The sequence below is a fragment of the Xenopus tropicalis genome, chromosome 9, assembly GCF_000004195.4.
Source record: "Xenopus tropicalis strain Nigerian chromosome 9, UCB_Xtro_10.0, whole genome shotgun sequence".
Lineage (NCBI taxonomy): Eukaryota > Metazoa > Chordata > Amphibia > Anura > Pipidae > Xenopus > Xenopus tropicalis.
In genome coordinates this window covers 32,400,417-32,418,781 of record NC_030685.2, presented here as the reverse complement: position 1 = coordinate 32,418,781, position 18,365 = coordinate 32,400,417, and the positions used below count along the sequence as shown (strand labels likewise).

The 18,365-nt window shown below is 38.2% G+C and overlaps 1 protein-coding gene across 4 annotated transcripts in view; it reads right to left on the bottom strand.

The window, feature by feature from the left end:
- Nucleotides 1-18,365, bottom strand: part of tmc5 (transmembrane channel like 5) — a 54,550-nt gene that overhangs the window by 20,131 nt on the left and 16,054 nt on the right. For 2 of the 4 annotated variants that reach the window (XM_002932210.5, XM_012971353.3), the window contains exons 2-8: nt 15,283-15,408; nt 14,208-14,419; nt 13,672-13,773; nt 10,961-11,050; nt 7,377-7,479; nt 6,919-7,006; nt 1,708-1,956 (exon numbers count right to left, since the gene is read on the bottom strand). In XM_002932210.5, coding sequence (XP_002932256.3) covers nt 1,708-1,956; nt 6,919-7,006; nt 7,377-7,479; nt 10,961-11,050; nt 13,672-13,773; nt 14,208-14,419; nt 15,283-15,356 — 918 coding nt within the window. In that variant the 5' untranslated portion in view covers nt 15,357-15,408. Of the gene's footprint in view, nt 1-1,707; nt 1,957-6,918; nt 7,007-7,376; nt 7,480-10,960; nt 11,051-12,097; nt 13,614-13,671; nt 13,774-14,207; nt 14,420-15,282; nt 15,409-18,365 lie in introns of those variants that run through there. The other 2 variants (XM_012971354.3, XM_031893253.1) reach the window with 2 other exon arrangements.

Below are 18,365 nucleotides of genomic sequence, written 5' to 3'. Positions count from 1 at the left end.
TAATGGAAGCCAGTTTTGACCACTCCCCTTTTTGAAACCGCACCCACTTGAAACCACACCCATGTTATCACATGACCATACCCATATTAATGGTTGTAGTACAGCAAAAACCTGCCATACTCTGCCTGCCCTACCCTGCCTGTGTGTGCCATACTCTGCCTTCACTACCCTGCCTGTGTGTGCCATACTCTGCCTGCCCTACCCTGTCTGTGTGTGCCATACTCTGCCTTCCCTACCCTGCCTGTGTGTGCCATACTCTGCCTTCCCAACCCTGCCTGTGTGCCATACTTTCACTGTGTGTGCCATTCTTGGCTGGTTTGTGCCATACTTGGCCTGTGTGTGCCATACTCTGCCTGCCCTACCCTGCCTGTGTGTGCCATACTCTGCCTTCCCTACCCTGCCTGCGTGTGCCATACTTTCACTGTGTTTGCCATTTTTGGCTGGTTTGTGCCATACTTGGCCTGTGTGTGCCATACTCTGCCTGTGTGTGCCATACTCTGCCTTCCCTACCCTGCCTGTGTGTGCCATACTCTGCTTGCCCTATGATGCCTGTGTGTATGGCACACACAGGCAGCCTACAGTGACACAATGCTGGCACTGCTCCTACAGTCTGCACAATAACTATATATTAAAAAACTTTTTAATTGAAGTACCACCTCAGTATATGTTCTTTTTGTAGGGATTATTTGTGGGTTTCTACTGCTCCTGAGGTGTGAACAGGGGAACAATGGGGGTGATTACAGCCTGAGCCTGAGATGTGAACACTGCAGGGGGTAAACAATGCAGAGATTAAAAGGTGTGAACAACACAGGGGATTACATATTTAAACAATACCGCCTGATTACAGCCTGAATCTGAGGTGAGAACCATGCAGGGGGGCAGTTAATCACAGTACTGATACCACTTAGAGCTTACACAAGAGTAAGCCATCAAAGCAGCCAGACAGGTGGGGGGCCACACAGAGGGGGGTCGCGGGCCGCCAGTTGGACAGCACTGAACTAGAATAACACATAAAGGAGCAGTCAGAGTGAGGACAGCATCAATGAGCCAATTTGGTCCACAATTTTCAGATATCGTCAGGGAGGCCCATCAGGCATACACAGGCAGATAAGCTGCTGAATTGTTCTGACATATTTAAATCAGCAGCTTTATTCTGCCCGTGTATTGCCACCTTTAGAGGATCCAATGGTAATTACAAATGCACATAAAAATCTTCAACTCTGTTCTCTTCCGACTACAGCTGTTTTTTATACTTTGCACACTATGTGGTGTATTGTAAATGAGGTCTCTAATCTTTTGTGTGCACAATGTGCAAAGAAGTCCAAGCAAGGTCTGAATTATGTATGCTTATATAAAAGTTTATATGCTCTCCATAAATTCTGTGCACGGCTGTCAAAACGTGGAAAAAGAGGAGGAAGGAAATCTCTTTCTCTTAGGCTGGACTATCACATTGCATTGCACATAGGGGTGTAACTACAAGGGAAGCAGACCCTGTAGTTGCAGGGAGGCCTGGGATTGTAAAGGGCCCAGTGAGACCCTAAGTAATAAACCATTTTAATATATCTTGACAGAATAGGTCAACTTATCAATGTTTTTTGGTAATAAATTTATTTCTCTGCGGGGCCCAGCAAAATGTATGTACAAAATGTATTGCACAGGAAAGAAGAATAAACACTCGAAGGAAGGTAAGTCCTAACTCGTACTTACAGCACCCGTGAGCAGTTCCAGGCCAGAAAATGATAAGTTGTTGGGGCTCATAGCAAAGAACTGTGGAATTGTAATAAAACTGAAGTTCACAATGAATGAGAAGATGTTAAACCGCAGGAGCCACTTCAGGAATATAAAATAGGAGAGAATACTTGTTCCAAACTTGCTCCCTATGACTTTGAGAGTGCTGTGCCAAAGTTGCAGTGATTCCAAAATATCTGCTGTTGACTGCTTGGATTTCCGTAACCACTGGCAAGCAACAAAGAGAGAGGAAAATACTGTTACATACAAGTGGTTATGTTTGCAGGAATATATATATAAATATATAATTATCTTGATAAAGGTCCCAGGTGAGGACCGAAATGTTGATCTAATAAAATGAGCAACTTTTTTGATAAAATTTCCTGGTGTGCATCAGCATTTTTTATATATTCATATTATTTTTCTGATTTGCACTCAGGTTGTAACTCCTATATGTGTGTGTCTCAACCCTTTTCTGTATATATATATATATATATATATATATATATATATATATATATATATATATATAGACAGACAGAGTACCGCACGCAAAGGGACTTTATATAGAAAACAAAAATATTTATTGAAAAAAATCCGACGTTTCGAGCACCAAACTGTGCTCTTCCTCAGGGACAAACCAAAAGAAAAAATACATACACACCCCTTAAATACCCTACTGTGCAAAAATGGCGCCAAAAAGTGCAGGTCATCACCATAGTAACCAATGTAAACAGATAAATACAAAAAGTAAAAATCACAAATACAATACATGAACATAATTGCATATACAGCTGGTTACTAAAGGAAACCACAGATAAAAAGGAAATGAAACAAAAAGAATATGTGTAGCCGATGTGCAGAGTGAGAGTATCAATGTAGATAAGATACAATGTTATAGATCAGTGAAATGGGAGAGTCCCCACCAGAAGCAAGTGCACGTTGCCATTTAGAGCTGACCGAGAAGTGAAACAATAAATAGCTTACTGGGAAGCGGTGGGGAAATCTGCCGTTCTTATCTAAGAAGGATCGCTGCTGTGCATGGAGGTTAATGCCGCCCGACATACTATCATTACCACACTGATAGGTGACGTCATCATGTGGAGTCAATACACGGGGCCGCTGCCATAGCAACGGCTGAAGCTGAAACGAGTGTGGGGACTAGCGTGCCTCAGCCGTACATGCCATTTAAAGCCCGTTACACATACGGCAGGCGCTAAAAATAGAAAAATGAATGAAAAAACAAAAAACAAAAAAAGAAAAAAGAAGAAAAATAACACTACTATACGGGATTAATAGACATGAGTCGCACAAAAAGAGTACCTGCAAACAAATTGCTATTCTCCACAGTTCACTTCACGCCATACAAGGAGCCCCATTGGGAGGCCCATATATATGTATCGCCAAGGATGTCAGTAAAGAACTGCCACTAAGGGCTTTGCTCAAACTAGGATAAGTAAAACGAGTTTGCACCGCTATGGGCGCTAGTCAGTTGCACCACTGTCGGTGCTGAACAGTAACAAGTAAGAGGGCTGATAACTGCACCGCATTAGGTGCTGCTCCATGCCAGCTCTTTAAGAACTGTTCTTAATGGCATATATATGTATCGCCACGGATGTCAGTAAAAAACTGCCACTAAGGGCTTTGCTCAAACTAGAATAGGTAAAACGAGTTTGCACCGCTATGGGCGCTAGTCAGTTGCACCACTGACGGTGCTGAACAGTAATAAGTAAGAGGGCTGATAACTGCACCGCATTAAGTGCTGCTCCATGCCAGCTCTTTAAGAACTGTTCTTAGTGGCACTATGTACATCCGGTAGTAATAACACGATGTGTGCTGATTCAACAACACTAGTGTGGATGTTACTGATTGAGCAGCCGGAGGTGGCACAGAGTCAGTGTCTGCAGCAATGCAGGCCTTACTGCAAGATATCTATTCAGGCAGTGAATGTAGGTTAGAGGGTACTGTGTGCGACTATACAACATGCTAAGAAGAAACAATCCCAGTGTGTAAGTGTTAAGATATTAACGAGCAGCAAAAATTGAGCAGTGGCACACATTCATTACTTCAATCAAAGTGGCATATCTCCATTAGACAATAGATAGTGGGCATATGGCAAATAACCTATCATGCTAAAATCGCAGGATCAAAGTGAAAGAAAGAAAGAAACCAAATATAGTGACACTTGGAAGTGAAGGTCTAAGTGATCTTGGGATAGCAAACAATGTACATTAATAGTGAAAATATATACATATAGAAAATAGAAATATTCTGTATAAAATGTGAGAATAATTTAAGCTGTACTGAGTTAGGGAGAAAATCGAGATTATAGGACAAAAAGAAGACTAGGCTAAAGTATCAATATAAATTGGAGCACAAATATAATATCAACCAGTTGTCAAGAAAAAATCAAAAAGCCAAGAAAAAGAAATATGGATAAAAATATACAAGTTGCATGTGAGTCCAAACTCATAATCAGACGAAAATGGAGAGAGGAAGCATTTCATTCAGTCCACGTGGATTGACAGTGTCCAGTCTGAAAATCCATCTGGATTCCAGTTTAAGCAGTTCTGGACACTGTCAATCCACGTGGCCTGAATGAAATGCTTCCTCTCTCCATTTTCGTCTGATTATGAGTTTGGACTCACATGCAACTTGTATATTTTTATCCATATTTCTTTTTCTTGGCTTTTTGATTTTTTCTTGACAACTGGTTGATATTATATTTGTGCTCCAATTTATATTGATACTTTAGCCTAGTCTTCTTTTTGTCCTATAATCTCGATTTTCTCCCTAACTCAGTACAGCTTAAATTATTCTCACATTTTATACAGAATATTTCTATTTTCTATATGTATATATTTTCACTATTAATGTACATTGTTTGCTATCCCAAGATCACTTAGACCTTCACTTCCAAGTGTCACTATATTTGGTTTCTTTCTTTTTTTCACTTTGATCCTGCGATTTTAGCATGATAGGTTATTTGCCATATGCCCACTATCTATTGTCTAATGGAGATATGCCACTTTGATTGAAGTAATGAATGTGTGCCACTGCTCAATTTTTGCTGCTCGTTAATATCTTAACACTTACACACTGGGATTGTTTCTTCTTAGCATGTTGTATAGTCGCACACAGTACCCTCTAACCTACATTCACTGCCTGAATAGATATCTTGCAGTAAGGCCTGCATTGCTGCAGACACTGACTCTGTGCCACCTCCGGCTGCTCAATCAGTAACATCCACACTAGTGTTGTTGAATCAGCACACATCGTGTTATTACTACCGGATGTACATAGTGCCACTAAGAACAGTTCTTAAAGAGCTGGCATGGAGCAGCACTTAATGCGGTGCAGTTATCAGCCCTCTTACTTATTACTGTTCAGCACCGTCAGTGGTGCAACTGACTAGCGCCCATAGCGGTGCAAACTCGTTTTACCTATTCTAGTTTGAGCAAAGCCCTTAGTGGCAGTTTTTTACTGACATCCGTGGCGATACATATATATGCCATTAAGAACAGTTCTTAAAGAGCTGGCATGGAGCAGCACCTAATGCGGTGCAGTTATCAGCCCTCTTACTTGTTACTGTTCAGCACCGACAGTGGTGCAACTGACTAGCGCCCATAGCGGTGCAAACTCGTTTTACTTATCCTAGTTTGAGCAAAGCCCTTAGTGGCAGTTCTTTACTGACATCCTTGGCGATACATATATATGGGCCTCCCAATGGGGCTCCTTGTATGGCGTGAAGTGAACTGTGGAGAATAGCAATTTGTTTGCAGGTACTCTTTTTGTGCGACTCATGTCTATTAATCCCGTATAGTAGTGTTATTTTTCTTTTTTCTTCTTTTTTCTTTTTTTGTTTTTTGTTTTTTCATTCATTTTTCTATTTTTAGCGCCTGCCGTATGTGTAACGGGCTTTAAATGGCATGTACGGCTGAGGCACGCTAGTCCCCACACTCGTTTCAGCTTCAGCCGTTGCTATGGCAGCGGCCCCGTGTATTGACTCCACATGATGACGTCACCTATCAGTGTGGTAATGATAGTATGTCGGGCGGCATTAACCTCCATGCACAGCAGCGATCCTTCTTAGATAAGAACGGCAGATTTCCCCACCGCTTCCCAGTAAGCTATTTATTGTTTCACTTCTCGGTCAGCTCTAAATGGCAACGTGCACTTGCTTCTGGTGGGGACTCTCCCATTTCACTGATCTATAACATTGTATCTTATCTACATTGATACTCTCACTCTGCACATCGGCTACACATATTCTTTTTGTTTCATTTCCTTTTTATCTGTGGTTTCCTTTAGTAACCAGCTGTATATGCAATTATGTTCATGTATTGTATTTGTGATTTTTACTTTTTGTATTTATCTGTTTACATTGGTTACTATGGTGATGACCTGCACTTTTTGGCGCCATTTTTGCACAGTAGGGTATTTAAGGGGTGTGTATGTATTTTTTCTTTTGGTTTGTCCCTGAGGAAGAGCACAGTTTGGTGCTCGAAACGTCGGATTTTTTTCAATAAATATTTTTGTTTTCTATATAAAGTCCCTTTGCGTGCGGTACTCTGTCTGTCTACCAAAATTGTTTGACCAGCACCAAGGGCATTTGCTTTATCTATAGGGTGTGCTCCTCTTTTGTTTTTGTATATATATATATATATATATATATATATATATATATATATATATATATATACACACACATATATATATATTTAAATAAAAATGTAAGACAGAAGGGGAAATCACAACTTTGCACTCTCTGGGACCAGTTCCCTCCCACCTTAGGTTCATAGTGTAATGCAACACTACCCTCACCTAGTTTCACATTGTGAAGTGATGAATTCTGGGAAGTCCCTCTGCTTTTCAGAAAATCTATGCACCACCCACTAAGGAATGCAGAGGGACTTCAAATACCGGAATCACTTCACAATAAAACAAGATGAGAAGAAGTTGCACACTGTAAGACCCGTATCAAGTCAGAAAATAATATATCAAGATATATACGTCATATAGACTTTTTTATTCAGTTCCATAATTTTCTTGGTTTTGACACTAAAAAAAATCACAAAATAACTTCTCATTAATGATAATCTGGCCCTTTAAGAGGTTTCCAGTGCTGCTGGTATGAGTATCATACAGCATCCCCACCATGTAATGCCATAAAACATACATTCAACTTACCACTCTTATATTGTGAACACAACCGTTACAACAGTCCATATTGTGGGCACCTTTAAATGACTTCTGTTTCAGCAAGTAGACTTTGCTCCTGTGAAATGACAGCTGGTAAATGCCATGTACCTCAACATAACACCTTTAAATATAATACCATATGCACCCAGGAAATTAGTTTAATAGTTTAATTGTATCTCAGTGCAGGTGTTGCCTGTTAAGTTTTCTGAGCTCTCTGCTGAAAGCCTACGTGTTTAATTAAGTTTGAGAAACTTTGAATATTTTTAGCGTTCAGTGCAGCAGATCAAAAGGAAACAAGGGACTTTTCAGTAAGAACCCAGGAGTGCGGGCTGAGCTGTTAAAATTGGGGCTGTCCCATAAAAACTGGGTCAGTTGGGAGGTACAGGTATGTTTGCTGTTACAATGTGCACAGATTTGCCAGTGAGTGCTATCTTAGATCACTTTACCTCAGGTCACGTTTTTCTTTCACAGAAATTGGAAGCTTTCTGAGTTCTTTGGCTATGTCAGCAGTTGGGCTGTCTGCAAGCTTCTTAGCAAGCTTTTCATTTTCTGTTGAAATCATGAAAGTAATGAAGAATATTAGAATGCCGGCTGAATTCCAGAACATAAATTCCTTTTGTACTTTTGATGTAGAGATTTAAAAAAAATCAAAATGTGCAAAACACAGTAGTAGGGAGGAGGTTAGGGAACATGCAGCACTATGGTACCTGTGCTTAAAGGCACCTTTTAGTTTGAAATATTGTTTTTGTTCTTTAAGCCCCTCGAAAATGTTCATTACCTTTGGAAATACATTTTCTATTTGTTTTCTTAGGGACTCTACATGTTCCAGTAAAAACAGAGTGAAAAAAGCTGCTTCCCGTGCATTGAAAAATTTGTGACTACATATTTTTCACCTAAAAATCCTTAATTGACTCAGTTGAACTTACCTGACATGTATGTATGTATTTATGTACTTGTATGTATTGAGCAATTCAGCATAAAAGGAATATAGCATCCAAAGTTATTCAATAACACAAGTTTTAGCCTTCTTAGTATATAAATATATCAAGGCCCACCAGAAAAACCCACTCTCCTCATGATCCCATTAACCATCTTTATTTACTTTTGCTGCCACTGTTTTAGCCTATTTACCCTGTTTTTACTGTTCTTTCGCATCTTTTTTCTCTTTTATACTTTATTACATTCTTCTCCCTCTTCTCCCTTCCCAGCACTACCAAACAATATGGCCTTATGGTCTGTTATTCTTATCATTTTTCTTTCCAGTCTTCTTTCCATTTGAAAACTCCTGTAGTGGCCTAGGGTATGGGATGAGACAAATGGTGGCATCAAAGAATTTAGGTAAATATACTGGGTGGACTAGAGAACCACATGAAGCCTCTGATGCCTGGAAGACCCTGATTTTGCTACAATTTTACTTTCCTTTTTAGGGATGCCAACTTTTCTGAAAAATATAACTGTCCTGTGTCCTCCTCTCTTGGTTATCTAAATTAACAGGCAAGAGGCAACCCTATCTGTTTTGTACATTGTATTAGAAGATTATTGTTTAAGACCAGGGGTGTTTCTGGCCCCCTGGCCACCTCGGGGTGGCCTAGCTTCAGAGCAGGGCAAGGGGGTTGGCACATCTGAATTTCTGAATCTGAATCAGAATTTTGGCTCTTTAAGTTACATGGAGTAGCTTTTTACCACCCCTGGTAACTTGCATTCTGCTTCTGCCTGAGGCAGAACCCCTGCTTAAGTTGTCATCCAGTGTTTTAAATAGTGGCAGGGCTGTGGCTTTTATTGCTTAGAATATAAGGAAGTATTCAAGGCAATGCCCTTGTGTTTTACAAAGTAAATAAGTAATAAAAAGTTATAAAGTTTAAAAATGAAAGCAATAGTTTCAGCTAATGTATAATTTATAGGTATTTGTTAATGCAATTGCTATTAAAAGCAGCATTTAATTGTCTTTCTGTTCACTGCACTGCTGGTTCTGAGAGACATTAAGGGTGCTACTGCGGGCATATAATCTTCCCAAAATGCCATCACCGGCAAGAATGTAATTCACTGGTGGGATGGCATACGCGTTGCTTCAGTTTTCTGAAGTTGCCCAAAGTTTGGCCAGTGCCCGTCCCAGATGCTGCCCTAATCCCTATGAAGTTGACCTCACAAGGAAACTTCAGGCGACTTGAGAAAACCAAAAAGATGCGTATGCCACCCCACTGGCGATTTACATTCTTGCTGGTGGGATGGCATTTTGGGGAAATGAATTGCCCACAATAGCGAAGATTTATTACGGGTGACTAATCTCTCCGTGTGCCAAAAATATAAAAATCCCTCTGCTTTAAGAGCTATAACACAATAGGAATTTAAGAAAGCACAAGGGATCACCACAGGTTGTTTCCTGTTTAACCCATAGAGGCATTAAATCATTAAGTCATTAAATATCCCTAGTAGCAAGTACAATATTATAGGTTTAGTCTCTCTCTTATGAATTTATCTAAAAACATTTATCCCCAAAGGACTCCTAAAAAATATAGGCCTTTACACTAGCCACACTAAGGACAGTTCTGACTTTAACAGGAACCTCAAGAAACCTAGCTACTACATAGCTGCAGGAAAAATGCCTTGTATGCATTGTTAGTGAATTTAATAAGGAAGGCATTATTCCTACTTAAAATTGTATTCTTTTTTTTTTTTTTTAAAAATGAGCATATTATCATAAAGAATACTGTATGAGTACTGTATATACAGGTATAGGACCCGTTATCCAGAATGCTTGGGAGCAACGGTATTCCGATAAGGGGTCATTCCGTAATTTGGATCTCCATACATTAAGGGGCTGATTTACTAAGACACGAATTCCGACCGAATTGGAAGAATTCCGATTGGAAAACGAACATTTTGCGACTTTTTCGTATTTTTTGCGATTTTTTCGGCGCCTTTACGACTTTTCGGAAATTATCGCGACTTTTTCGTTACAAATACGATTTGCGCGAAAAAACGCGAGTTTTTCGTAGCCATTCCGAAATTTTCGATTTTTTCGTAGCGTTAAAACTTGCGCGAAAAGTTGCGCTTTTTTCGTAGCGTTAAAACGTAAAAGGCGCAACGTTTCGTGCAAGTTTTAACACTACGAAAAAATCGCAACTTTTTGCGCAAGTTTTAACGCTACGAAAAAATCGCATCTTTCGGAATGGCTACGAAAAACTCGCGTTTTTTCGCAAAAATCGTATCGGTAACGAAAAAGTCGCGATAATTTTCCGAAAAAATCGCAAAATACCGATCATTACGAAAAAAACGCAATCGGACGCATTCGGCCCGTTCGTGGGTTAGTAAATGTGCCCCTAAGTCTACTAAAGAATCATTAAAACATTAATTAAACCCTATGGGATCGATTTGCATCCAATAAGGATTATTTATATCTTAGTTGGGATCAATTACAAGGTACTGTTTTATTATTACAGAGAAAAAGGAAATCAGTTTTAAAATTCTGAATTTAATTAAAATAGAGTCTATGGGTGATGGGCATTCCGTAATTCAGAACTTTCTGGATAATTGGGTTCCAGTTAAGGGATCCCATACCTGTACTGTACTTATCAAAATGTGAGTTTAGAGCTTAATACTGTAGATAAAAACTCACCCACGCTATATTTATTCCAATGGGATTTTTAGAAGCATATTTATCAAATGGTGAACTCTAACTCTCACTTAGCATTAGAGGCATTGCTTTAAATTTGATGGAATACTACCGTTTAATCTACTTAATGACAGGCTCATTCCTTTCCTTTAGGATGATGGCACTTAAAGGAGATTTTTCACCTGCGGTTTCTTTGCTACTGGGGGCAACAAATATCTAGAAAAGATCTTCTATAGCACAACCTTAAGATTGCCACAAGCAAAACCTATTACTTGTGGCGATCTGGCTTAACCATGGGAAAATACCTCCCTTTGGGAGACTCCTTTGTTGAGCCTGGAATTTCACACATCTAAACAATATCCTTTTGCAGGTTCCCTACTGTAAAGAGTAATCCCTGGCAGCAGCATAAAGACTTACCTTCTTTGTCAAGGGAGGGATCCACCTCGGAAATCCTTGACTGAAGTGCAGCAGTGCTTTTTTTACCTGATCGTCTTCTGAAGCTTGGATCTATTAAAGTATTAAATAGGTCATGGTACCATGTACATTCTCCTCGTGACCAGCTCTGTTAGCAACACACTCCAAAGCAATGCTACACTTAGGGGCAGATTTACTAAAACTACTAATGTTTCTCATTTTTTTTCATTTTTTACATTTTAATGAAACTGATTTCCACGAACCTTCTAACATTTATCAAAAAATCTGAAATGAAAAAGCGCGTGCAGGAAAAGTTGCAGAAAAGTGACGAAAATCTTTGACTTGGCACATAAAAACTGCAACTTTCATCTTCCAGGGAAATGAAGGGACATCTGCCATTGACTTCATGATCTACATAATCTCGACAAGTTTTAGCTGGAAGATTCAAATTTTTAACCTTTTAACCTTTTCGTTGCATAGTAAATCTCGAAAAAAGTTGCAATTCGAGAAAAAAAAAAATCTGACCGATAGTAAATGGCCCCCTTCGTGAAACCACTTAGTAGGTTACACATATAACACTAATATGCTTAAAGGAACAGTAACACCAAAAAATGAAAGTGTTTTAAAGTAATTGAAACATAATGTACTGTTGCCCTGCACTGGTAAAACTGGGGTGTTTGCTTCAGGAACACTACTATAGTTTATATAAATAAGCTGCTGTGTAGCCACGGGGGCAGCCATTTAAGCTGGAAAAAAGGAGAAAAGGCACAGGTTACATAGCAGATAACAGATAAGACACCATTGTATTCTACAGGGTTTATCTGTTAGCTGCTATTTAACCTGTGCCTTTTCTTCTTTTGCATGGCTGCCCCCATGGCTACACACCAGGGTTTATATAAACTCTAGTAATGTTTCTGAAGCAAACACAAAACTTTTACCAGTGCAGGGCAGCAGTACAGTAGTTCAATTTCTTTGAAATATATACATTTTTTGGTGTTACTGTTCCTTTAACAGGGGCTTGCATTCACTGCAATGTTATACAAAAATACCAGAGAAACTGCTTCAGCTACTTTTTTTCCAAAGAAGTCATGCAAGTGTAGTGAGTAATATTATTGCCTCGCCAGCAATTATAAGACTCACCAGTAGTTCCTGTTGTCTTGCTACCCATACAGCAGTACTTGGAAATCAATAGGCAATAATATGATATATGTCAAATTGGTGCAATAATAAAATGAATCTATAGGGGAATGATTTCTGTTCTAACTGTCCCCAGTTTCAGTAGAAACTTCCAGTTCAGTGGAACACCTTCCGCTTTGTCAGTATTCTTTCTCTCTATCCTCAGGGGCAGTTTTTCATCTAAAATAAGCCCACTAGGCCAAGGACTCATCTCAGCGTATTACCCTACATAGCACATCTATCTCATCCCCCAACATATCACATTTAAGAATATTACTTACAATATTTATAATTTTATATCCCAACTTTTGACTAACATTCTCTTAAATGCAATATGCCTGAACAAAGTGCAACATCTGAATAATGTGAAAAAACAAAGCTGGTTCTTATAGGATATATTAAATATTTGATTAGACGTTATACCAGTTTTAATTCTGTACTGAACTTTCTTTCTGTAGAACAATCTTTCTATACTTATAGACAGGCATAAAAATGAGACAAATAGGTGAAATCTGCCAGAATCACTGGTCTCTCATGCAAAAAAAACCCATGTAGTTATATTTTTTGATACCTAAACTAGATACATTTTTAAAGTAAAGGTGAAAGACTTAAATGAACTTGCCTGAATTTTCTTCTCCCTCTGTACTACAGTATAAAGGATAAATTTTCAGTTTTTTTCTTCTCATGTTGTTTAGATGTTGAGGTTGCTTTTTCGCACAGACAACATGGAGTTTAAAATCTTCTCCAGTTCACACAATATGATTCTGTTTTATCTAATTAAAATCTTTGTTTGACTTAAAGTCTTTAAAATCAGTATAAATATTAGCTTGATATTATCCAGGCCTTTCTATGGTGCATTTTAGTCATAAGGCTTTACAACATCTGCTGACCAATCGGCTTGCTACTCACTGTAACCTAGCAACTGTGTCTGTACTGCAAACTTCCCCAGACAAAATCAACTTTCTCCTAAATCACTACCAGAACAAAACACCCTGACCATTTGCCTTTCAGTTGTTTTATTTGAAATAAAGCAATTTCATAAACTATTCTCCCCACAAAGAATATTGCTTATGGGTCATTACCATCAATATTCCCCAAAATGCCAGCTGACTGTTTATGGGGAATTCTGACACTTCACAAAGACATAAGGTGGGAAATGACCAGAGAATCTAAGGAAGAAATTATCCTATGTTTGTTTGAAACAACAAGCTCGTCGATAAAAAGAAGCAAGGGAAAACAAACCGAGAAGCTAATATTCATGCATTTGATTCTTTATATATACACTAGGCATATACCAAGGGCACTCCCTTAATTTGGCCTGGCAATGTTATTAGGGGGTAGCCTCTAAATGTTCTTTAACTGAAGCGCAATTGTCCAATATAACAAATTAATACTAGAGTTCATGTTATTTAGCACCAAATAATTCTGAACTACTTGGGCTTTGGTTTTAAATATGATCCAAAAACAAAACAAAGAACTAAAAGAGAATGCACACAAATATTTATATTATGTTAGCATACTGGTAGGATAAAGCATACCTTCAGCTAGGTCAATCCCTCTGCCAAAGTATGGGTGTCCTTCAGTGCCATTATACTCATTAGATGCCGCTGTATTGGAATCTGGTTCAAAGGCAGGATTACCTAGAAGAAAATCATACTGTTAACTGACAATATGGCTGTAAAGATATAGTTAGTAATTATTAGGTTTTATTCAGATTTACTGTTCACTGATATTTAAGATAAAATATAAATTGTCATTACCTAGGCTTTTGAATTTACTATAAATACTACACCACTACTATCAAAGTTAAGGGTTTATTGGATGCTATGGGACAAAGAATTGGTTTTAAAATCAGTTTCGGTAAATAAAGGCAACTTTTTAATTTCTGGTATATCTGATAAGTGTCAATTTTACCTTCAGTATCATTTTCTACACATTATTATCTTATTCTTTCATAGATTTATTTGAAACATTTAAGCCTTTAGACATTTGTACATGTAGTTTAAATAAGGTTATCATTCTATGCCATATCCAAATATTAACTTCTACTCCTATTTTCATCACCGTTACTTACTATATTCCCCTCCATAGGGATTATTGTTTGGAACATAGTTTCTTTGAATTTGCTGGCTGTATTCAGGATCTTGCCGCACTGAGTTCATTGGCAAAAACCCTCTGTTATGCCTCCTTTCAGGTGGTTGTTCAGCAGAGCCAATATTTTCATCATTGTAGGGATTGGGGTTGTAGAACGATGATTGCTGTCTTGAGAAAGATGTGCTATATGGTCTATAAAACATTGAAAATTATACACAATTATAGCACACAATATACTGTATAGTAGTATGTTTATTGTCCAGTTTTTCTGCCTGCTTTGTTATATAAAATAAATGCCACTGGTATAATTAGGACACAACTTTCAGCCTGACCAGGAATCCCAGAGCACCTAAATGTTGCCTAAATGTTGAGCTGGCTCAAATTGTTACACAAATTGTATGGCATGGGAAGACACAAACAGGACTCACATTAACCAACTGCACCTTTGTTCCAATGACTTATACTCCAGAAGTTAAAAGTTTGCAAACCCAAATCTATTTGACATCCATGATGGAAAAAATTAAAGGTACTTTAAGTTACATGTGTTCCTAGAGAGCAGTAAACTTTTATTTATCTCTTAATAGGGACAACAGCACAGCAGTGTGGTTTCCCCTGAGTCCTGCCAAACTTGGGAGACTGCAACAGTAAACATTGGTTTTAGCTGACCTTTTATATATATATATATATATATATATATATATATATACACACAGCATGTCTGTCAGAAAGATGCTATTTCTAGCAGGGTGTAAAAATAAAGTATTTACATATAGCATCGATAATGATAAACATTACAACTGTAAAATACATTAATAACGGCACAAAATCACACATATGTACACATATGAACACACACACACATACTGTTTATGTCATAGGAATACAATTCCTTGCTTCTGAACAGTGCTGTCATTTCAAAATGCTTGAAAATGTGAATAAGTATTTATGACTAATTGACATGTCATATGAGAGACACGTCACATGCTTTGGCCAGAGACATGGCCCGTGGCTCTAAAATGTAATATAGAAATGTAACAATCACATTGCAGACATACCCTCTGTCCATTTGCAGGGTTTCCGAGTCATGATAGGCTGAATTAATAAAACCATCACTGTTATTGCGAGACATGATTTTCTCTTTTTTCACTGTCCAGCTTCAAAAGTCAGGTCTGTTTCCTATTCTGTTATAAAGAAAATAAGATTACATTGCATTTTTGAACCGATAGCTGATGTCCCTGCCGGTCAGTGCCCATGCAACATAGAGCAGAAGACAGTGGATTGCCCATCACAGGCAGAGAAAATGCTCAGTGCGTCACTAGCCCAAAATATAAATATAAAACATGTATTACTTGCTAAGAAATTGGAGAAGTGATGCACTCATTATCAAAGCTTTGATAAAGTCTTTCACTACTGCCCCATAATTTTAGTACAGGTATAGGACCCTTATCCAGAATGCTCGGGACCAAGGGTATTCTGGATAAGGGGTCTTTCCATAGTTTGGATCTCCATACCTTAAGTCTACTAAGAAATCAATAAAACATTAATTAAACCCAATAGGATTGTTTTATATCCAGTAAGGATTAATTATATCTTAGTTGGGATCAAATACAAAGTACTGTTTTATTTTTACAGAGAAAAAGAAAATCAATTTTAAAAATCTGAATTATTTGATTAAAATGGGTTCTATGGGAGACAGGCTTTCCGTAATTCGGAGCTTTCTGGATATCGGGTTTCCAGATAAGGGATCCTATCTATACCTGTACTTGTATTATTAACAGTTGCAGATTAAATCATGAAATGGTGTGTATTTTGTGAAATAATTCAGATTCATTGGGGAAGACAGATTTTTTCTACCAGTGAGGACTGGGCCATGACTGCGATGTGCAGGGGACATATGGGAAGGGAACAACTTAAAATATAACATCTTGCTAGAATACAATGTTTCACAGCCTCAGTAATCAGTGTTCAATTACTACTTCACCCAATTTCCATATTGTTCAGGTCTAAAAATATTTTTCATTTTAAAATTTGAAAAAGTCCATGCATGAAAATGTTGCAAAACATCCTAATTTTCACACTGAAACCTCTACTTCTTAGAATTTTTGCACAAAAAAAAAACAGCGTCAACAATCTGAGACCTCTAAAGCAAAAGAAGGATCCTCCATGGAAGGGAAGGGACATCTTGCCATTGACTTCTACATGATCTCTGCAAGTGTGAGCTGCCCAGTAGTCGGATTCGGATTTTAAGCCATTTTTACACATAGTAAACCACCAAAAAAAAATCTAGTTTCTTTTCTGTGACTTTTAGCGCTAAAAAATCCTAATAGAAAGAAAAAAACCTGAGCGTTAGTAAATGCCCCCTTAGCACTTTCTGTTCTCTCTGTATTAACGTATACCCTGATGCAAACACCAGGTCCCACACTAGTAACTCTAGAAGCACTAGAGTAGTGAAAAAAAGAGGGTAGGACATCAGATCGGCAGTAAGAAGTAATCTAAAGTTCTTTGCAATAGGGCATGGTTTGCATGGGTGGCCTGCTTTACATGAGTGGCAAACAGACCATAAATAATTGCATGGAATCAATCACACAGTCTATGTACCATTATTTCCTAAGGCAATGATTACCTAGTTGCACAGGTTTTGTATTTGAAAGAGCTTCCGCCAGTTCCAGTTTCTATGGAATGTAATTATTTAAACAGAATGTTATAGGTTGGAACCATTCTTTTACAGAGAGCTCATCAGTGAGGCCCTGTAAATAATCCCAATCAAAGACAAGTATATAGTGCAGGGATTCCCCATGCTGGTAGACTGTCTCCTGTAGCACAAAATACTCTGCTTTCTGTACTTCATCACATTATTTCTTTACAAAATCATTTCAAGGGGCAACTATATTCTCAACATTTCGTGCTAATATGTTCTTAGTATTGTGCTAATAACCTATGCTGGTATAGTTTTATAGTATAGTATAGAACAGGCTATGAGAAAACTATAGAATTGTCGCTATAAATTATTAGATTTGTGGCCCTTTGGTTGACCAAACCCTGAAAATCTTTAGCTCACACTACTTGGGCTGTTAAGGTTCTAGCTTTATTGTAGGAGAATATAAACATAATGGAAAGACTAAAGATGACCATACACTTTCAGATTTTAGTCTTCTTCCGATGAACATTTGGATATCAATTGTACGTTTAAGACTGAAATAGTAGGATAAAGCCAAATGTACATAATTGACTTCCATTGTAGGTCCCCCAAGGATATAATTTGATACACAATACATGCACAGATTTTATCGTTATTTGACCCGGACACGGTCTGAAAATTGTACGATTTTGTAGGTACATATATGCCCAGCTTCAGGGGACCATTTATTAATGGTGGGATTTTTTCCTGATTCAGATTTTTTAGTCCTAAAAGTCACAGGAAAAAAGTTGCAACTTTTTTAAGCTTTACTATGCAACAAAATGGCTAAAACTCCAATGGGGCAGATTTACTAAAACCAACGTTTCTCAATTTTATTTTTAAAAATTCAAATAAACTCATTTCCATGAATGTCTGACATTTATAAAAAAAATCTGAAATAAAAAAGCATATGCGGTAAAAGTTCCAGAAAAGTCTCAGTCACACAGAAAACAGCACCAAAGATCCAAAGCAAAGAAAGATCTTCCAGGAAAGGGAAGGGACATCTGCTGTTAACGTCTACATGATCTCGACAAGTTTTAGCTGGCAAATTGTCAGATTTTGATTTTTTACCTGCTTTGTCACATAGTAAATCTCGAAAAAAGATGCAACTTTTTTTAAAGTTTTTTAAATATTAGGCACCCCCAAGTGAATTAGATCGCTTACCTTGTACCCTGGGCTGGTGCCCCTGTTTGGAGAAAACAGCACCAGCCCAGGGTACCTGTAGCGATGCGCTTCCTCCTTCCTTTTTCTTCTGCTGGCGAAATCCGTCGGCCGGTGCATGCGCAGTAGAGTGAAAAGCCGACTTTCTTGTTTAAGTTCGGCTTTTCACTCTACTGTGCATGCGCACGCAAGCGAATAGGAAGTAGGTCGCTGCTACCCCGGGCTGGTGCTGTTCTCTTCGTACAGGGGCACCAACCCGGGGTAAAAGGTAAGCGATCTAAGTCACTTGGGGGTGCCTAA